Source organism: Procambarus clarkii, chromosome 9 (assembly GCF_040958095.1).
Source record: "Procambarus clarkii isolate CNS0578487 chromosome 9, FALCON_Pclarkii_2.0, whole genome shotgun sequence".
Taxonomy (NCBI): domain Eukaryota; kingdom Metazoa; phylum Arthropoda; class Malacostraca; order Decapoda; family Cambaridae; genus Procambarus; species Procambarus clarkii.
In genome coordinates, this window is record NC_091158.1 from 10021493 (window position 1) to 10043891 (window position 22399).

The window sequence follows — 22399 nt, forward strand, 5'->3', positions numbered from 1 at the left end:
GAGGGTGACTGGATTTGTGTGAGGCTTTGTGTATCGGATTGTGGGTTCGTGTGCATGACTGTGGGTTGGTGTGCCTGGCTATTTTGTGTGAGGAATTGTGGTTTTGTTTGTGTGGCGGGTTCAGTACATCACATGATAACTTTGTCTCTGTAAAGTACTGTTACCTCTCTTCATTGACTAATTAGACCTGAATAATTATTAGTTCTACCTTTATCTAGTTTTATGCCTCTGATATATACAGTATAGATAATATACTCAATAAATTATAATATAAATCTGTTTATATAGCATTATTATCTTCATCTGGTTTTACACAAAATTTTATGTAATGTTTTACACCAACTTTTTCTAATGTTTTGCATCAATTTTATCTAATGGCTTCTTTCCAATATCTTATTTTGTATATATTTTCTGTAGAGATGGTTGAAATTATCTCTAAGCTTTTTATACTGTTTTTGAGACCTGTGAACCTGTGAGTTCACCTCTTATTTTGCCTCGCCAGTCTGAGTAGAAATTAGTCAATTTCTCACCTGTTCCATAAAAAAAATGTGTCCTATGCCCCAAGATAAATGTCTGTGCCTATTTATTGTATGGACAAAGTGTCCCACTTTTACCAGGAGAACTTAATGTTACACATGTCCCAGGAAACTGTTACGACTGCTCTATAAATAATTAAGTATCCCACCTGTCTCGGAGGGAATTATCAGTGTCCTACCTGCTCCGGTGATAACACTAATGCCATTGCCTCTCCTGTCCTAGAAGAAATTGAAAAATTAGGTAGTGTTCATTGTAGCTTTTAAGACATTAGTAAATGTCAAACTTTTGGCGAATTACTAGCCTATATACCCGTGAGCATGATTAATATGTTAACGTATCTCCTTTATGGATTTAAAATTCGCTGAAGTCATCCAATCTTGCAGTCAAATGTTGTGATTATTTTGTAGAAAAAAAGCTATACTTTCCGAACGAGGTGGGCAGGTAAATGCTGTTGCTATTCTCTTCACACCCCTCGCCCTTGCTACTCAGCCTCTCCACTATCAAAAGGCTATTGTATTAAAATACTGCAAACCAACCTGATAAGTCACAGGTGAATGATCTAATCCGCGATATTCGAACCTCCCGACATCCACTCAGACTCCGTCTGTCACACGCATTAGTGTTCCAGCCTACCCGACCTCCTTCCAGAGACCGTCTCTCACACCCATTCGTTCTCCACCCTTCCCGGCCCCCTTCCAGAGTTTTTCTATCACACCCATTAGTGCTCCAGTCTTCCCGACCCCCTTCCAAATTCCGTCTCGCACCCATTAATGTTTCAAACTTTCCAACCGCCTTCCAGACTCCTCTCGCCCATTATTGTTCCAGGCTTCTCGATCTCTTTCCAGACTCCGTCTCTCTCTCTCGTCACCCATGTTCATTTCTGTTCCAGCCTTTCCGACCTCCTCATAGCTCCGACTCTCGCATCCATTAGCGTTCCAGCCATCTCGACCTTCTTCCAGGCTCAAGTGTCCTCACCACCACCACCAGGAGCTGTTCATTCACGTGGGGGTATTGTGAAGGGTCACTATCTTCGTATTCGTCCACTACTCACTTGGCTTCTAGGCCGATTAACTCGAGGGCTGCCGTCGTGCAGGTGGCCCTCAGGCGTCGGGGTGCTCACTCGCTGGATAACGGCGAGGATGACGAAGGCGAAGACGAGGGCGACGGACGGCGAATGCATTGATGAAAAAAACGACGATGGAAAAAAAGACGAAGAAAAACATCAAGAGTGAAGATTAAATGCAGAAGAAATTGGCGGAGAATATGATCTACTGTTTTGCCAAAGCGCGTGGCTGTTGCAAGGAGAGAATAACTGAAGAATTAGAGATGGAACCAAATGAGAAGCAACAATCACTGAAGTTTGGAAATGCGGTCAGTGTAAGAGTCAATGTTGCATTGACCACACACAGTGCAGGAACCCTTAGCCAGTTTGACGTTTGATCTTTATTTATCACCATGACCTTTAGCCTTGTGTAAAGGCCACCTCTCCCTCCCCCCCCTTAAAAAAATCACTTATTTGAGTCACGTTTGTCCATTGGTGTTCTGCTTCCCTGACCTCCCAGAATTGTAAAACGCGCGCGGTAAAGTTTTAGGATCACGCACGCATTCAGGAACGCATGCGCGCGCACACGCACACGCGCGCACACACACACACACACACACACACACACACACACACACACACACACACACACACACACACACACACACACACACACACACACACACACACACACACACCTCACATCGCTGGAAGACACAAGAGTTCAGGAAGACGTAGTGATTATGACGTAAGTACTAAGACGATGATTTCTACGTACAAAATTATCAGGGGGAAGTGACAGGGTAGATAAAGACATTACTTACCACAGATGGTACTCGAACAAGGAGACACAGGTGGGCACTGAGTACCCAAATGAACCACAGGGACGTTAGCAAGAACTTTTTCAGTGTCAGAGTAGTTAACAGATGGAATACACTGGGAAGTGATGTGGAGGAGAGACAGACTCCATACACAGGTTCAAATGTAGATATGAAAGAGCCCAATAGACTCAGGAACCTGTTTACCAGTTGAATGACAGTTGAGAGGCGGGACCAAAGAGCCGAAGCTCAATCCCCGCAAGCATAATTAGGTGAGTACACACACACACACACACACACACGGCCGAGTGGACAGCGTTCGGAGATCGTAGTTCTAAGGGCCAGGGTTTGATTCCCGGCCGAGGCAGAAACAAATGGGCAGTTTCTTTCACCTGATGCTCTGTTCACCCAGCAGTAAATAGGTACCTGGGAGTTTGACAGCTACTACGGGCTGCTTCTTGGCGTGTGTGTATATTAGAAAGAAATATGATAGTTCGGGATGAAGTACATTTGACAACCAACGGTTAGAAAGGCGGGATCCAAGAGTTAACAGCTGCATTCTGCAGGCACAAATAGTAAATACACACGCGCAAGCACAATTAGATGAGAACACACATATATTAGTAACAGGTTTGATACCCGCGACAAGACGTACAAGCATCGGACAACTTTTTCTTTTAGCTGATGCCTCTGTTCACCTAGCAGTAAATAGATAGCCCACAACGGGAGATGGTCAGTCGTTCTGTCAAGTATACATTAGCTGAATAACATTACCAGCATATGCCATAATGACCACCGTGGTGTGTCTCCTTCAGAAACTTGCACAAAAGAGGATCGCTTTCGGAAATCTCAACAAGTAACAAGTATGGAAAATGTACACTACTGACATGGGACTAAACTTTTGTGTAACGAATTACGTCATTCCACCTGTTTTGAGCCACAGATTCAGTATCCGGTATTGCTTGTGTTTCGGTGTCCACGAGCACTGTGGAATATGCAGACGAAAATGAGCACAGGCGAGTACATCGACACTTCTAATGAATAGGCTGTGGCCAACTTTTTTTTCACGCTAGGCTTCCTGAAGCCAGGTGTGACAACACCTTAATGTTCGTCTTGTAACAAGTCTTGTTCTGATATTTCCAGTAGTGTTCACTGATACTTAAATGTGGCTTTAGTGTTTTTGCCGAGATGCCGTCAGCGTTGTAGGCTCCACCTTCTGAGTGATATATAGTCAAACAGGCTTAGTGCTTTCTGTCATCTTGCCTCCCTCTCCTTGTGAGAGAAAAGGGATGTGCAGGTATTTATCCTTGAACATATTATTTAGTTAGCGTGGTCTTGGTCACCAGGCTGTGGTATCTCAGGGACACAACGTTGTTCCTCGTTACTTTGTGTGTGTTAAACTTAAGAGATGTATCACATAGAGGTGGGGTTTATTGCTCTTACAGACTCCCATACATCCGTTCGACGTGTTTCGTCTTACTCAAATAGTAACTTCATAGAGCAGCAGCTCTGATGTCTGTAAGCAGACTCACTACGGGCTCACCATAGCCCGTGCTACTTGGAACTTTGTTCCAGGTAGCGAGTCTTTAACAACAAGAACTGTAAGCCGAGCAAGGCAAATCTCCATCTCTTGTACTGTTCACAATGTTTATCCAGGACAAGTAGGCGTGATGGAGCCTAGTAAACGAGTTCTATTATCTCTTCCTCATCACTGCACACTTTCATGCGGGCCTCCTTCAAGCTAGCGCATTGTTTTTATAAGCAACTCTCACTCTCGGACAGTTTTTCCTTGAATGTTTAATTTAATTTATGCATCATTATATTGTTTATGTTTGACTTGTACACGTTGTCAAGAACACATACATGACTAAGCATTATTAAATTTTCTGATATTGTGGCTGCGCAAGAGGTAGCTATTGTCTCTTATATAAAACCCGCTGTTATTGAGGCGCAGAATAGTGTTTCCCTGCAATTAGCACTTTGTGTTCTCCCCCGGGAGCTGTGAGGAGCGGAGAGTGTTGTGTGTGAGGCGGTGGTCCACACCTGCTGACTCATACACCTTCATCACCTCACACATCCCTATTGCCTCTTATTAGTGTCTCGCCTTCCTCTCACAACTTTTATGGCCCATATTAATGTCGCCTTGTTGTCACACTTCATGGTTATCTTATTACTGTCACCTTAGCCGCTCTTCAGTCTCTAGTTTGCCTAATGAGTTCCTCACCCAACTCCTTTAGGAACTTAAGTGCACATTTACCCCAGGCGCCCAAGGTCTCAAAGCCTATCGGCACGAACCTGTAACAACGTTCTAGGTCCCTGTACTTGTTAGTTTTCTGGGTCTCCCTGAAGGTGGCCGCCCCGCCTCCCTCAGCTGTGCTGTAAGGTAGATAGGTATCAGCCAATGTAGACGCACACGTGTAGTCCCACACGACCTGTTTACCTTCCCTCCATGGCTGCAGGGTGACTCCATCTGGGCGTTTGTGACCGTTGTCAGGTCTGCACAACTAAGGTTCCCTTTGTGCTGGACTTCCATCAGTAGCAAAAACTTCTCTTGATAATGTCATTGACTGCTTGATGTCTGGGAATCTTTCCTTGTGGCTTACGACAGCAGAACTATTCGCATACTTTCTGTTATTATATAATGGAATGTGAAAAAATCGCGGAATTTAGAGATAACACCATCAATAGTGTCCAAGAAATGTGTAAGTACTTCATTCATAATGATGTGCTGCCCGAAATCTTAGCGAAGTATCCAAAATTTGCTTATTGTAAGTAATGCATGCACATGACTGTAAAGTTGCCGCCCAGTTGGGTGGGTGTGGAGCAAGACTAGTAACTGTGTGACTCACTATAGATGTAAAGTGCCTTGTATAGTGACTGTTGTGAGCCTCTTGCTGAATCACTTGTGACACAAAAGATTATTGATGTGTGTATTTGTGTGGGTGATTAAATATGTATGTGTATGTATATATGTATACGTATATATATGTACATGTATGTATGAGTATGTGTACATGTATATATAACATTAATAATTTTGTAATTAGCGTCAAAAGATTGTTATTTGCTTAGCTAAACGAACTAGAGGGTTCAGTTCCTGAACCGAGTATGTGCCTCTGTAAGCCTTTACACCACCGCCCACGGGATGGGTATGGGGTGCATAATAAAGAAAGAAATTGAATTGCGACAAAGACCATGGCTACCGTATTGGTCTGCCGAAGCGTAGCCGCAGTTACACCAGTGTTTGGTGGAGGTAGGGGTGGCAAGGCGCAGAGTAACACCAATACTTAGGTCCCGATGGTCCAGGCGGGTGTCTAAGGCGGAATTAGTAATAGCCAACAGGAAGTCCCTGACATGGGGAGCTTGCTCAACTAGGAGGCGTGCTTTGTCTTTCTCAGACGCTGCCTCCAGCAATGTTGTGGCAATGTTCTCCACTATGGGGCTATCCCATTTGGCCTGTTTGCAGAAGTTTGGTAAAGTTGGTCGAAGTTGAGAGGTGGCAAGATTGACCCACTGGCCGGCTCCGTCCGCGAATTTGGGATCATAAATCCCAATGGAGTCTCTTCGGTATTCCGGTAGTATTTCATTCACTGATTCACCAGTAGCACTGGTCGAGGATAAGAATGCCGGCAATGGTAACTGTGTCGCCTTGCGAATACCTATACCCCCGAGTCTAACTGAGAGCGTTGCTTGGTCCCATTGGTCATCTTGCAGGGAGAGATTTAAGACTTTCATTGTTATTAGTTTTAGGAGAGTGTCATATTCTGTTAATTTTGAATAACCTCCTTATGTCGAAGGAGGAGGAGGGAGCACACCTTAGAAAATAGGTAAGCCTGGGCAAAGCCAGGCACCTTGTGAGGAGTACAAAGCATCGTGGGCATAAAAGCCCCTATTCTTTCCTCCATCCTCCTCAGGTCGTTCAGCCTTTCTTCAAGGACTACCTCAATGGCACTCGAGCCTAGAGGCGCCCCTAGCAGCACACTGTTGGTGGGAGCGATCACTGGGGCTCCTGGCAACACGGTTCTTATTGTATCTATGAGTGGCTAGATGAAATGATTTCGCACTTTGATGGATTTAGGGCGAGTCTTAACTCCTCTCCCTTAGATTTCACCAGCTGGAGATCTCCTAGCAGGGACTCCCGTGTCCCTGCCAGGGTGCCATCGTCCAGGAACCAGATGTTGAGTTCGCTGGTCACCCTACTGGTGACCTCTTTAGCTGCCATGCAGAAAAGGAAAGGGGCAAGTGGGTCTCCCTGCTGGACACCTTCTGCGGAAACAACTTCATGTTCCCCAAACAACAGTGTCGATTCCCTACTGTACCCTGCTGAAACGAAGGGAAGTAGACAAGGATAGCTTGTTCAAACTGCTTTCAGTACCACATCCCTTTTTACCTGGTTGAAAGCATTTTTAAAATCTAGTTTAATTACTGTCTTATTTTCTGGAAGGTTTTTTATTTTATTGTTATTTTCTACCATAGACGAAATAACACTAAGTTTGGGTCGTGGCCACACATTTACAATGCTAACCAGAATATATACATTTTTCTCTGTCCTCCATGGACAGGGTTAGAGATCTGTTAAACATATAGTTCAGGGATTTATTGAACAATCAACCACAGAAGGTGATTGTAGTGTTTTTAAAATGCTAAGCTAACCTACATACATAAATACATAGATACGCAGATTTACGTCTGCCCTACATAAAGTGTTCGATGTGGGAGGTGCTTATATTGATGTTATATTGTTATCGATATGTTATATGTCCGATATCGGTGCGTATATCGTTAGGTTCGATGTTCGATTTAGGGAGGTGCTTATATCCTTCACGGAATGGGTATGGGGTGAAATATAAATGAATTACTGTATACTAAAACAGATATTCAATTCAATTCTTTCTTTATTATGCACCCCATACCCATCACTTGGGCGGCGGTGGAAAGGGTTACAGAGGCACATAATGGGTTCAGGAACTGAACCACATTTAGCTAAGCAAGTGGTGATAATCTTTTGAAGCTAGTTACACAGTTGTTAATGTTACATACACATGTATATGTATATATATATATATATATATATATATATATATATATATATATATATATATATATATATATATATATATATATCTATAGTGAGTCACACAGTTACTAGTCTTGCTCCACACTCACCCAACTGGGCGACAGCTTTACAGTCATGTGCAGGCTGCACCTACAGTCATGTGCAGGCTGCACCTACAGTCATGTGCAGGCTGCACCTACAGTCATGTGCAGGCTGCACCTACAGTAAGCACATTTTGGATACTTCGCTAAGATTCCTGGCAGTACATCATTATGAATGAAGTACTTTCACATTTCTTGCACTATACTAAAACTGTATTCAAAATTATAGAGATACATAATTAAGAATGAAGTACTTACACATTTCTTGGAGTCCATTGATAGTGCTGTCTCTGAATTCCGCGATTTTTTCACATTCCATTATATAATGACGCAAAGTATGCGAATAGTTCTGCTGACAGAGTTTACATTTAGTCAAGTCTACATCAGCAGATGTTACAAACTCCCAGAGGTACTTGTAGCCGAGCCTAAGCCTAGCAGTGGTAACATCTAGAAGTCTGCTAACCTTATTGGATGACCCATAGACGTGCGGTACTTCCTGCATAACAGAATGATGAAGATGGAGTAACTGGTGTGAATTTCACTTTGCCTTAAGTCTACAAGATTTTGTTGATGTTCTCGGAATATTGCTGCCCTCAGACTGCTCAAAGACAGTCCAAGATGGTAATGAATTCCTTCTTTATGAGCAAAAGCGTTGGCTAACTCATCAGTTTTATTATGCATTCGGAGACGAATATGGGAAGGAATCCACAGGAGACAAACTCTGAGGCCATCATTAAATATTTCATTATAGTATGTGTCTTTGCTTCAGACACAAGCATGTCACAGTTATACCTTGGGGAGCTGAGTGCAGAAATGATGTGGTTGAGGCAGACTCCACAGACGGTTTCAGATGCAATATACGGCCGAGTCTGAAGGGGTAGGTTTAGAGGCGGGACCAAAGAGCCGAAGCTCAACCACTGCAAGCGCAGTAAAGCGAGCCTATCCTTGAGGGAGAGAACATTATGTATGGTGAGACATCCACGTGGACCAGGCCCCAGGAGACAACCTTGCCAGCGTCATCACAGTGGAGTGACTCACCGGCCTGGTGCGCTGTGTCGTGACGCCGCGACGGTAACGCCACCTGCACCCGCTCAACACTCACCCACCTGCACCCGCTCAACACTCACCCACCTGCACCCGCTCAACACTCACCCACCTGCACCCGCTCAACACTCACCCACCTGCACCCGCTCAACACTCACCCACCTGCACCCGCTCAACACTCACCCACCTGCACCCGCTCAACACTCACCCACCTGCACCCGCTCAACACTCACCCACCTGCACCCGCTCAACACTCACCCACCTGCACCCGCTCAACACTCACCCACCTGCACCCGCTCAACACTCACCCACCTGCACCCGCTCAACACTCACCCACCTGCACCCGCTCAACACTCACCCACCTGCACCCGCTCAACACTCACCCACCTGCACCCGCTCAACACTCACCCACCTGCACCCGCTCAACACTCACCCACCTGCACCCGCTCAACACTCACCCACCTGCACCCGCTCAACACTCACCCACCTGCACCCGCTCAACACTCACCCACCTGCACCCGCTCAACACTCACCCACCTGCACCCGCTCAACACTCACCCACCTGCACCCGCTCAACACTCACCCACCTGCACCCGCTCAACACTCACCCACCTGCACCCGCTCAACACTCACCCACCTGCACCTGCTCAACACTCACCCACCTGCACCTGCTCAACACTCACCCACCTGCACCCGCTCAACACTCACCCCCCTGCACCCGCTCAACACTCACCCACCTGCACCCGCTCAACACTCACCCACCTGCACCCGCTCAACACTCACCCACCTGCACCCGCTCAACACTCACCCACCTGCACCTGCTCAACACTCACCCACCTGCACCCGCTCAACACTCACCCACCTGCACCCGCTCAACACTCACCCACCTGCACCCGCTCAACACTCACCCACCTGCACCCGCTCAACACTCACCCACCTGCACCCGCTCAACACTCACCCACCTGCACCCGCTCAACACTTACCAACACACCTACCCGAAAAGCGTCTCCTCCCTTCACAACGTTAGCGAGCTTCTTATTTCAACGTCAGATAATTACACTAATGAGATCAACCGCCCCCCCCCCCAGGACAAATTTTGGTAAATGATGATGAGTGTAACAATGAATTTACGTTGTAAATAATTATGCTTGGCTAAATAAACGTTACTGGGACATTTGTTTACCCGCAGGGCTCGGTCCCTACTCGAAACCCCTACACACCAATATTCATGCCCTAATCAAGTCTTATTAATTTGTTTTATTTTTCACCGAACGGCGAATTAATACGTTTAAAAGTCTTATATAACCTAGGCTTCATGGGGCATGTGAAATACAAAGAATGTAAATAACCTGTTTAAAATAAACGAATAATTAAAACTATGTATCCCAATTTGTAGATAGTTTTATCAAACTGTTGTTTATCTTTATAAATCAATAAATCGATATTTGAGATCCTCGTGGTACAAAAGGTTTCCAAAGCTCGTGCAAAAACGATGCTTTCTTGGCAGGCATGTTTGGCATTCATATTACAATAACACTTGCTTACAATACCTCTGTTTCGACCCCCTGTGTCAGTGTCCTCCTCGACCCCTTGTGTCTGCGTCTGCCTCAACCCCTTGTGTCTGCGTCTAGTGCCTCGACCCCTTGTGTCTGCGTCTAGTGCCTCAACCCCTTGTGTCTGCGTCTGCCTCAACCCCTTGTGTCTGCGTCTAGTGCCTCGACCCCTTGTGTCTGCGTCTAGTGCATCGACCCCTTGTGTCTGCGTCTAGTGCCTCAACCCCTTGTGTCTGCGTCTGCCTCAACCCCTTGTGTCTGCGTCTGCCTCAACCCCTTGTGTCTGCGTCTGCCTCAACCCCTTGTGTCTGCGTCTGCCTCAACCCCTTGTGTCTGCGTCTGCCTCAACCCCTTGTGTCTGCGTCTGCCTCAACCCCTTGTGTCTGCGTCTGCCTCAACCCCTTGTGTCTGCGTCTGCCTCAACCCCTTGTGTCTGCGTCTGCCTCAACCCCTTGTGTCTGCGTCTGCCTCAACCCCTTGTGTCTGCGTCTGCCTCAACCCCTTGTGTCTGCGTCTGCCTCAACCCCTTGTGTCTGCGTCTGCCTCAACCCCTTGTGTCTGCGTCTGCCTCAACCCCTTGTGTCTGCGTCTGCCTCAACCCCTTGTGTCTGCGTCTGCCTCAACCCCTTGTGTTAGTGTCTGCTCGACTCTGTGTCAGCGTCCGTCTCGCTTCCTCGTGTAAGTGTCCGCCTCAATTACTTGTGTCAGCGTCGTCCTCCCATCGTTGTGTCAACGTCCTCCTCCCGTCGTTGTGTCAACGTCCTCCTCCCGTCGTTGTGTCAACGTCCTCCTCCCGTCGTTGTGTCAACGTCCTCCTCCCGTCGTTGTGTCAACGTCCTCCTCCCGTCGTTGTGTCAACGTCCTCCTCCCGTCGTTGTGTCAACGTCCTCCTCCCGTCGTCGTGTCAGCGTCCTCCTCCCGTCATCGTGTCAACGTCGTCCTCCCGTCGTTGTGTCAACGTCCTCCTCCCGTCGTTGTGTCAACGTCCTCCTCCCGTCGTTGTGTCAACGTCCTCCTCCCGTCGTTGTGTCAACGTCCTCCTCCCGTCGTCGTGTCAGCGTCGTCCTCCCGTCGTTGTGTCAGCGTCGTCCTCCCGTCGTTGTGTCAGCGTCGTCCTCCCGTCGTCGTGTCAGCGTCCTCCTCCCGTCGTTGTGTCAGCGTCCTCCTCCCGTCGTCGTGTCAGCGTCGTCCTCCCGTCGTCGTGTCAGCTTCCGAGAAGCGAGCCGCGTTTAGGATCTCTTGGCCCTCCTTCACTCGTCGTACCCTGGACCCTCCGAGACCTGATGAACTTACAGTAAGAACAATACGGGTCATCTGTCTTGGGACATCCTTTTCCTTTGACCCCTTTTTCCAGCGATGGGCAGAATGGGTTGTCATCATTTTTACAGGGGATCTCAACATTCTTTTGAAGAATACTATATTTTTAACTTGTTGCATATGCGTAGGGTTTTTTGAATTAGCTGTTGCTACAAAAATGTGTTGAGCAAACAAGTGCAGCGGGCCGCCCGAGGGCTTCAGGACAGCCAATTAGTGAGAAGGGACGAGGGTATTGTGCTGGATTGTACTCAAGACTTGCAGGTAAACTTGCCAAGCAAACTCGTGAAGTAAACTAGTGCAGGATTGTCCCCCACTTGCCGGCCGTCGGTCAGTCTGGCCTTCGCCTGCGCCATGCCGCCAAAGTCGCCCCTCTCGCTGCCTGCACCGTAATTTAGCATCATATTTCCTTTATCTTCGCGTGGGTCTGAGCGGTTGGGTGGCCCTTGCTGCCCCCTGCCATAAGGGCGATGGCTGGCTGGTGGCAGGGGCGGGGCACCTGCGTACAGCAAGACGCGCTCCCCACACACACTCAAGAGCTTCCTCGCTTTTGCACAAGTTCAGGCCCTTATACATGTGATTTCATTAAGCAAACAGCCAGTGTGAGGCCGTGACAACAGACGCCGGGTATAGCAGAGCAGTGGACAGTGGTGATCAGGCGCAGGACGCTTATGGGACACCCGTGGGACACCCGTGGGACGCCCGTGGGACGCTCACCAGCAGAAGCCCGCCAGCAACGGTCGGGAGGGGACCACTGCTCACCCTGAAGACTCGAGAGCGCCTCATTATATGTGTATAACACTCAAAATACAAACCATTCATAGAAACTCCCAGGAGACGGGGGAGGACTGTGACACACCCGTCGTGAGGTGAGGCAGGGCCACGGGTGGAGGGTAGAGCCACGGGTGGAGGGCAGAGCCACGGGTGGAGGGCAGAGCCACGGGTGGAGGGCAGGGCCACGGGTGGAGGGCAGGGCCACGGGTGGAGGGCAGGGCCACGGGTGGAGGGCAGAACCCCGGGTGGAGGGCAGAGCCACGGGTGGAGGGTAGAGCCACGGGTGGAGGGCAGAGCCACGGGTGGAGGGCAGAGCCACGGGTGGAGGGCAGGGCCACGGGTGGAGGGCAGGGCCACGGGTGGAGGGCAGGGCCACGGGTGGAGGGCAGAACCCCGGGTGGAGGGCAGAGCCACGGGTGGAGGGTAGAGCCACGGGTGGAGGGCAGAGCCACGGGTGGAGGGTAGAGCCACGGGTGGAGGGCAGAGCCACGGGTGGAGGGCAGAACCCCGGGTGGAGGGCAGAGCCACGGGTGGAGGGTAGAGCCACGGGTGGAGGGCAGAGCCACGGGTGGAGGGCAGAACCCCGGGTGGAGGGCAGAGCCACGGGTGGAGGGTAGAGCCACGGGTGGAGGGCAGGGCCACGGGTGGAGGGTAGAGCCACGGGTGGAGGGCAGAGCCACGGGTGGAGGGTAGAGCCACGGGTGGAGGGCAGAGCCACGGGTGGAGGGCAGAACCCCGGGTGGAGGGCAGAGCCATGGGTGGAGGGCAGAACCCCGGGTGGAGGGCAGAGCCACGGGTGGAGGGCAGAGCCACGGGTGGAGGGCAGAGCCACGGGTGGAGGGCAGAACCCCGGGTGGAGGGCAGAGCCACGGGTGGAGGGCAGAGCCACGGGTGGAGGGCAGGGCCCCATCCAGAGTAGGGCCGCGGGTGGAGATAAGGGCCACGGAACCCTTTCCTCCACCGCCCACGGGATGGGTATGGGGTGCAAAATAAAGAAAGAAATTGTATTTTAGTTTTAAGATTTACATATTACGTTTAGGTGTAGTAATGCTATCATGTTTATAGTAATATTTTGAGTCAATTGGCTGCTAGTGGTATTTCCATTTATGGCACAGGTATTGTTGAAGGTCATTTGTGAATAGAGATTTTAAATGCATTAACTCTCGACCAAACATACTTTAACAGAAGAAATTCTTGTCATATATCTCAAGTCCATTAAGGTATTTTGCTTTCATTTGCATCTTGCTGTGCTGCCCACACCGTGTTTAAACAGTTTAGCTTAGTTCAGTTGCCGGTATCTCTAAGTATCGTCTATGATGTGTTTCATCTGTATTTTCTCTACGTAAGAGTTAGTTGGGGATTATCTTCGTGAAAACTCTGAACCCTTCTTACACACACACACACACACACACACACATATATATATATATATATATATATATATATATATATATATATAAATATATATATATATATATATATATATATATATATATATATATATATATATAATATGTCGTACCTAGTAGCCAGAACGCACTTCTCAGCCTACTATGCAAAGCCCGATTTGCCTAATAAGCCAAGTTTTCATGAATTAATTGTTTTTCGACTACCTAACCTAACATTTTCGGCTACCTAACCTAACCTAACATATAAAGATAGGTTAGGTTAGGTTAGGTAGGGTTGGTTAGGTTCGGTCATATATCTACGTTAATTTTAACTCCAATAAAAAAAAATTGACCTCATACATAATGAAATGGGTAGCTTTATCATTTCATAAGAAAAAAATTGAGGTAAAATATATTAATTCAGGAAAACTTGGCTTATTAGGTAAATCGGGCCTTGCATAGCTGGCCGAGTACGACGTTCTGGCTACTAGGTACAATATATATATATATATATATATATATATATATATATATATATATATATATATATATATATATATATATATATATATATATATACCTGTATATGAATGAGTTTGGATGGATAAAAATAGGAGCTGCCACGTATGGGCAAATAGTCCTTTGCAGTTTCCTTGATTCTTATACACTGCTTTGATTTTATTTCAGGACAAATAAAGGACAAATGTAATGTAAGAAAAGTTTTATCCTTTAAACAAAGTGTGTGTAGCTGATGTCTGTTAAACTATATTTTACATTATTTTAAATATATCCTAATAAAATACCTGTATATATCTCTAATTTTCCAGACATGGCAGATCGCAGTGATGTACAGGACTCCTGTAACTTGGAGATCTCCGCGTGTCCTGAGCCACACCTGGAGGCCACACAGGACCTTGAGCTGCTGGCTCAGGAGATAGCTGAAGCTGCCGTGGAGGAAAAGAGGTCGTCCAACACTTCGTCACCAACCCCATCACAACAGTCTCTCTCAGAGCTAGAGAGTACGGAGGAGACAGACAAGGACAAAATTGAGGAAGGTCAAACAGAGAGAGGAGGTACTAGAGAGGAGTCGATTGATGTGGACGAAGAAAAAGGCGAGAGGCCTAGGTCTGACAGCCCAGTCGATGAGGCTTCTTGGGTCCTTGTAGACGCCGAGGTTGAAATCGATAACAGCAGACAAAATGACGAAGACAGCCAAAGAAGACCCCTGGAGTATAAATTTAGTGTTTTTAGAAAGTTCTTGGCGCGAGGAGATCTGCGCCAGAAGCTTACAGACATAGGCTTGACGTGCGACCCCAGCAGCGAGCCACAGGCCGAGCAAGATGACAGCCTTAAGCAGCAAGATGTGCTCAGCCTGCAAGAGCTGGTTGTATCTTGTTCAGAGTCTATGGTGATCTGCGACATGCCTAAGGTATCTGCCTCGTTCCAACATAATCAAAAAAATCTTCACACCATTTAAAATATTTTTTTGTTTAAATCATGTCCCCCTCTCTAAATCCTGAGTTGACACCTCCGACCACTCCAGTCTAGTGTGTGTCTGCTTTCGCATTGGTATCCAGAATGATATCCATAACGATATCCAGAACCTCTTCAACATTCTGTACCACAGTGCTGTATAGTCATTCTAACTTATTACTTGCTTACAACAATTGTTTACTTCCTTACATCTTTTGACAGATTAATTATTCATAGAAAGGCATAATAATCGAAAATGTTTCATATGGTTTACAGATGTATAATTTTAAGTTGTTGAACGTTATTATCATGAGTTCCCTAAAATGAGAAGCTATTATTATATGCCTCAAAAGACCAAAAGAAAATCTTATAAATATATATAAATTATAATAAGCTTACTTTTTCATGGGTACTTTATAATTGATGGTCATATGGCCTTATTTTTTCATTAAATCTAAAGATATGAACAAAATTTATAAATATAATTTCCAAAATAAATTGTTAATCATTAAAGTTAAGAAAAATTATGATTAAAATCTACTTAATAAAACTTATTAACCCTTTGCATTTGCTTGCTGTAATATGCCCGTGGATTTTCTCATAAGATTCTGAGCCTTTCAGGTAGGTGAGGAGGAGGAGGAAGACGACTCTCAACTAGAACTCTTCCTCAAGGACCTGCCAGACTGTCCCAAGCTCTCAGGCTGGAGGGGCACCTTCTCCGGCGCTCAGGTGAGCACGTTAGTCAGGTCAGATGGCAGAGATGAATGTCTGTGAGTACACCCTACCAACCAGGATACAATAAGAACATAAGAATTGGCTCATACGTGGCAATTCCTATTTATATCAACCCAAATCTTTTTTATACATGTCTAACCTACGCTTGAAACAATCAAGTGATCCCACATTGTTACCCGATAGCCTGTTCCACAAATTAAGTTTCCAAACCAGTATTTATCCAGGTCTTTCATCAATTTAAATGTATCCAGTTTATATACATTGTTTCGTGTTCATGTATTTAATGCCTTATTAATATCCAATTTCACTACTCAAAAATTACATTACCGTGATATATCAATGAAAAAAATCCACAGGAGCCGTGATGAGGATTCGAACCTATGTGCTGGGTATTCCCAGACGCATGCTCTAAACGACTACGCCAAGACATGGTCAAAAGAATTGCAACCTGGGGTACTACTGCACCCTTCAGGATTCCTAAGGCTTCCACTGAAGCCGAACCAGGATTTCACACATTTCTCCCATGCACTCTGGCTCTGTCCTCCAATAATTCTACCTCTGACGCCTCTATTTCAGTACAGAGAGCTCACATTATCGTGATATATCCCAAGTACCCCAGGATGCAATTCTTTTGATCATGTCGTGACGTAGTCGTTTAGAGCGTGCATCTGGGAATATCCAGCGCATAGGTTCGAATCCTTTGGATTTTCTAATATTCCATTTGTTTTCTCAATTCATCCACTTGTACACTTCAATAATACCACCCCAACTCCTCTCCTCACTAGAGAATGTAAATTAAATATTTTCAATCTCTTTTCGTGTCTAATGACTCACTTGCCACAGAAAGGAGGGGAGAGATATAGCCATTGAATGTCTTAAAAGAGGCAGTTGAAACAATGGTGAATGAAGCCCATAAATAAGCCATTAGCGTAATATCTACCTAACAGGTCCCGCATTTCAGGTGGTGGTGGTGGTGGAGCGTCAGGGAGGGCTGGTGGTGGCTGGGGTCACGGTGCGCCACATCGACCTCCTCTCCGCCCTCGCCTCCCTCCAGCAGCTCGTTACTTCAACAGGTATGCAGGCGATGAGTCACAGTAACGTGGCTAAAGTAAGTTGACCAGACTACACACTAGAAGGTGAAGGGACGACGACGTTTCGGTCCGTCCTGGACCATTCTCAAGTCGATTGTGAATGGTCCAGGACGGACCGAAACGTCGTCGTCCCTTCACCTTCTAGTGTGTAGTTTGGTCAACTTCAACAGGTATGTACTACATCCTTCCCCTAGTCGCGCGCAAGTCAGCTAGAACCTTAATCCAGCACGCCACATTACACTCTCACATTGTCTAACATTCCCACATACATGGCACCTGATCCAGAGCAATCAGTCTACACCTATTGATAGAGCTAATATACAGGCTATTCTGTTTAATATTTGATTGTGTATTTTTATTTATATGTATTATTAATGTACTTTTTCATCACAAAGGATCTGGTTCTTGCAGTTTCATTAGTTTCGTTACCAATAAATTTATAATTAGCCGGCCAGATTATGAAATCCTTTAGTATGAAAGTGCTTTTTGCATGTATATTGAAGGTATGACAATTATTAGGAACTGAGATATGAGGACTGGATGAAGGGACACTGTCCAGTCACTTGAACCATAGGGAATTGAACACGGATCCTACAAGAAGTGAGGCCTTCCCTCTGCCGACCAGTATAAATGGATGAAAAAATTACCGAAACAATTTTTTTAACAGATGGAAAATTTACAATGTTTATTAATGTGTTGTTAGTGTAGTATAGTAGAAATCAGAACCCACAGGCAGACGCGCGGTGACAGCCAAGACCGGTTGGGGAAAACCTATTTTTACCAGAGTTAATTTCCTGTCATTGTTGGGTAATCATGGCAGGATAAATATTCCCTCTCGCTGTGATCAACTGGCAAATAGCTTCATTAGAATTTTAAACCCAGTGAAATTAGAGCAGGCGAATTAATCGCATCTCCAGAAAACCCTATAATCTATGGGATTCTGGTCCGTGTTTTGCGTCCCCACAAGGCTCAATTTAGCACAGATTCATTTTGTAAACTACAAGGAGTTGTAAGCCTTACTGAGATCTGCCATAAGAATTATATTCGTGAACGTGGATGTCTCAAAGCCCCTGTCCAATCAATTAAGGTTCGATATCGTCTCAAGTCGTGAGCAATTTGACATGGCAAACATAATTTTTTGCGGGAATTGACAGTTGCATCATCAGCGTTGACGCCAGGAGCAGAAAACGTCAATCTGGGTGATGTAAATTAAAAACATGTCCTGGAATTTAAATTAGCTAATATTGATTTGCCAAATATAGGCTATGTATATTTAGGGTAAGTGGTAGCGACAATAAACTAATAACCATGGGCAGTTAGGTATATTGTAGAGCAAACTGGATCCACAAGATAAACTGATAGTCATGTTCAACACAGTTCAACATAGCACTATAGGCATCAGTACACAGCCAGGATTATACGTCGTATCCTCATCAAGATCATGTGCTGTGTTCTTAGAATTCTCAAGTCTAGTTATCTTACGACACAGTAAAAACCCTTCATTTAACATATGCGCACTTTATTTTTATTGGTTTATTATGCGCCCAATGCCAATCTGTTATGTCAATTTCGGCCCGGTAAACCCCCAAAGACATCTGACGCGTCTCACTGTGTGAGAACTCGCTGGTGGGTGGTAGGGGAGGGGTACAGTCACCCCATGCCCCCTGTACTGTGGGTGGTAGTGGAAGGGTTACAGTCGTCCCATACCCATCCTGTAAAATGTAATGTGTCTGTAACTGGACCGACTAAAATGCCTAAATCTGTATTCTTTAGAGGGCAGGCGGAGGATATGCATAATAATTTACACGTTAGGCCTAATTATAATTTAATTGTATCTTTGTGTAGGTTTGGTGTCCTATGCTGATATTGATGTTCCCAGCCTCCTGGCTCGTGCTGCATGAGTCATTGCTACCTCCAGTCTTCTGCGCCTCCTTCAGTATGTTACACAGCCTTCATGTACTGTATTACAATTTATATGCATTTCATTCACCAATAATAAGAATTTATTTATAAAAATTACAGAATTTCTGAATACAGGGATTTCATAGTAGGTACCAGGTATTTGTATTTGTTATGAAGCGAATAATCGTATTCAGCATTTTGGGAATACATTAATGTGCATTTTTTAACTAGAACATTTTTGGGGTCATATACTATACTGTATTTAATATTATGAGAAGTAAGTTAACATTGTGCATAATTTGTATAACACTCACACAGTACAGTATATTATTTGAAAATCATATGATATGTGATTTTCTAGGGGAGCCCTTTCGGCTACCCGGAGCTATCCAGACTGATATGTATATTATTAGACTTTGACATCAGTCTGTGTAAATGGAGTTCTAGGCCTACCAGGGACCGCGAACCAGAACCTTGCCCCCCTCAGAAAGGTACGAGGAGCAATGACCTATAGAAGTGCACATGTGATTTGGAGCCTTCTATGTCTGCCATCGACCGGGCCAGGCACCCAGAAAGGTAAGCGCCTCAAAGCAAACCCCTGTTCTGGTTAAAACTACTACTGAAAACTAACGAGTGGACAGAACTCCCCAATTGAAAACGCGCAAACGAGCATGACGTCACACATGCCGCCCCGCTTGTCTGCGCAGTTCCCCCTCTCCCCAGGGGGGAAAGGGGGTGCCCCAGACTCCTCGTGGCGGCTATTTACACCCCAGTTCTCGGCTAATGTGTTTGAGGCTCGGTCATGTGGCTCCAGCTCCTGATTCTCTCTGTGTTGTGCTGTGCCTTGTGTCCGGTACTACTCTTATGATGGCATGCGAGCTGGGAGTAATATTCACAGGTACTCGGGCTACATGTGCTTAGGGTTCCTTTCCCTGAGTGCCCTGTAACCCCTTGGGGTTTGGGGTTATCTTCCACAAGTCACCTTGGGGTCTACCTCTGTTGGTCTTTTGCTACTCGGTGATTGACCACCCTGGGAGTGTTGGGGGGTTTCCCTCCTTCCTTGTTTACCTTGGGGTAAGTGGTAGTTTTTGCACTAATAGGGACGCAGGGTACTGCGCAGTTAGTTTTCACCTATTACAGTGGCCGGTTCTGCTCCTTCTGGGTGCGTTGTCCTCTTGCAGGGTTTTTCTTTTCTTTTTTTGTTTCTGCCTGGTGGGGGGGGGGGGAGAGGGTCTGCTTTTGTTCCCCTACCCCCCTTCCCCGTTATCTTAGGGTTTTGACCTCCTGTGTTCGGTGGTACCCCCTACTTGTCCCCTGTGAGTGGACACGTTCCGGGGGTACAGTTTTAGAAGTTTGTTTGGTAGACTTGGGCGCCAGTTTGCAGTACCCTGCCTGGGCTTACCATTGGCCTTGGGAAACCCCACGGGGGCGCAAGGGGGTCCGATGAATGCGAAACCTGGGTCCCCTCTCGCCTTGTGCGGGTTTGAGGGTTGCTCTGTCCCCTTGTCTCGGCGATGCTCATTTTTTTACCTCTGTCATGCTGCCCAACAGGCAGCATGACAGAGGCAAAAATAATGCTTTGGATGCTTTCGACCCAAAGTCCTGAAAGCATTGTTGCTTGTTTGTGACTCACTTCAGCCAATCAACCGATGACAATATTCGGGTGCAGGCGGATGACTACTCCTCCTCCCAGTGGTAGTGGGAGGAGTAGTCTCATTTCCCTCCTTTCGGACTCTGTCCCAGGTCTGGTTTCTGTTGGAACCGGCCACTTGGATGGTGTCCCTGGACCTCAATTACGTGTATTTACACGTTCTGATTCATCCAGGGTTCAGGGACTGGCTCGGTTTTGTTGTGGGGCTTCTCGGTTACCGTTTTCGTTGTCTCCCATTCGGGTTAAACCTAGCTCCTCGTGTGTTCATGCGCCTTACCCTGGTCGTGGTGGCCCGTCTGCGTCTTTTAGGTGTTCGAGTGTTGGCATACCTCAGGCCTTGCATGCTAGGTACAGGTTGCTGCAACGTGCTAGGTTGGTTGCTACCCCGGATGTCCCGAGGCTGCCCCGTTTTGTTTAAAGGGGACCCGGACTTGCAGGTGTTGGTCGCTTCGGACTTGGTTCAATCCGCACCCCCCTCGTTCTTCCCCTGCTGTGGTTCATTCTGGTCTCCTCTCCCTCTTGCTTCAGCTCTGAAGAGTCTGAGGGCTTTGGGGTCGGGGCAGCTTTTAGAGGATTCTGAGACTCGGGCAGTTTTGGGGGTTGCCCCTTCCGGGGTGGCAACGGAGACATTCGAGTCGGTTCCTCCAGCCATGGTGACGGGGTCTGACCAGTGGGTTCCCCTTCCTTCCAGCTTTTCTGACTGTCCCAGCTTTTTCTTATGAGGCCGTGGCTTTGGAGGATGACTCATCGCCAGGGCCGGATGTGGAGGTTCCCAGGGTTGGGGAGGGGCTGATTTGAGGGCCTTGGGCCCCACTGGACCCCACCTGGGTTTTCCAACCCTCGGAGCAGGGCTTTCTGTTACAAGGAGTAGGGTTTTCCTTTCCCCCCTCTGCATATGAATTGGATATAGGTTCAGCCCCTCCCCGGATTCGGTTCCGTATCCCTTCGGGTCCTTTGGTTCCGTTCTTCTGGAGGTTTTTGGCTTCCCGTGTCTCGCCTACTGAGGTTCGGGCGGCCATTGCAGCTTACCTTCTGCGAGACACGGAATTTGCCTCTTTTAATGGATCTATTATCCTTCATGTTTGGGTCATCGTCTCCATACTGGGTTCGTTATGAGGTTCCAGAGTCGTCCTGGCTTGCAGACTGCCTATTGTTGTTGTTGGATGCTTAGAGTACTTTCTGTCGTACCCACACACTTGAGTGATGCAAGGCGTTGATGGTGGTCTAGGTTTACCTGAGGGGGCGACTTCGAGCACCTCAATGCATGTTTATTCGCCCCCTGCTCCTCTGCTGGATGTTGGCGCTGTTTAGCTTCATGTGCAGGTTCTCTCGCTGTGGGCTGCGCTGGTGGCTGAGGACTTGCGCGCTCGTGGCTTGCTGGCTAAAGTCTTGCGTTTCTTTTCCTTTGTGAAGCTGTCTTTGGATTGGCTTGCAGAGGATGTAAAGGTGCTTGGGGTGGTTCCTGGGTCTGGTGCCTTGGTCTCAGGGGCTTGTGCATCGTCTGCGCTGCTGAAGCTGTTTGCGCCGATCCTGCTGGATGCGGTATCGCAATTTTTCCCTGCGTGTTAGCAGGTGTTGCTCGCTTCCTATTTGGTATTTGCTTGGGCCTTGGCTCTTAGTTTCTTCGCCTATTTGTCCTTTGCTGTTTACAGAGTCTGTGGTTGGGCAGTTTCTGCAGGCGGCCTGGCTGGGGCAGCCTGGCTAGTTGTCGTCCGATGGTGGACTTGTTGGTTCTTTGGGGTCCTGGGGGGGGGGCGTGGTATCCCGGAAGGGTCGTGCCAGGGCTCGGAGTTCCGCTCGACGTAGTACACATAACTAAGAAAGTCTCTAAAACAGTTGGTATACTCTCTAATATCAGAAATTATGTACCCTACTTTGCTCTCTTCTCACTATATTATGCACTTATCTATCCCTATCTTA

At 46.9% G+C, this 22399-nt stretch overlaps 1 protein-coding gene across 7 annotated transcripts in view; it reads left to right on the forward strand.

Moving 5' to 3' along the window:
* Positions 1-22399, forward strand: part of LOC123766258 (uncharacterized) — a 125735-nt gene that overhangs the window by 91775 nt on the left and 11561 nt on the right. For 6 of the 7 annotated variants that reach the window (XM_069321104.1, XM_045755322.2, XM_045755323.2 and 3 more), the window contains exons 2-5: positions 14455-15056; positions 15722-15829; positions 16797-16908; positions 18772-18862. In XM_069321104.1, coding sequence (XP_069177205.1) covers positions 14457-15056; positions 15722-15829; positions 16797-16908; positions 18772-18827 — 876 coding nt within the window. In that variant the 5' untranslated portion in view covers positions 14455-14456 and the 3' untranslated portion in view covers positions 18828-18862. Of the gene's footprint in view, positions 1-12199; positions 12335-14454; positions 15057-15721; positions 15830-16796; positions 16909-18771; positions 18863-22399 lie in introns of those variants that run through there. The other variant, XM_045755324.2, reaches the window with a different exon arrangement.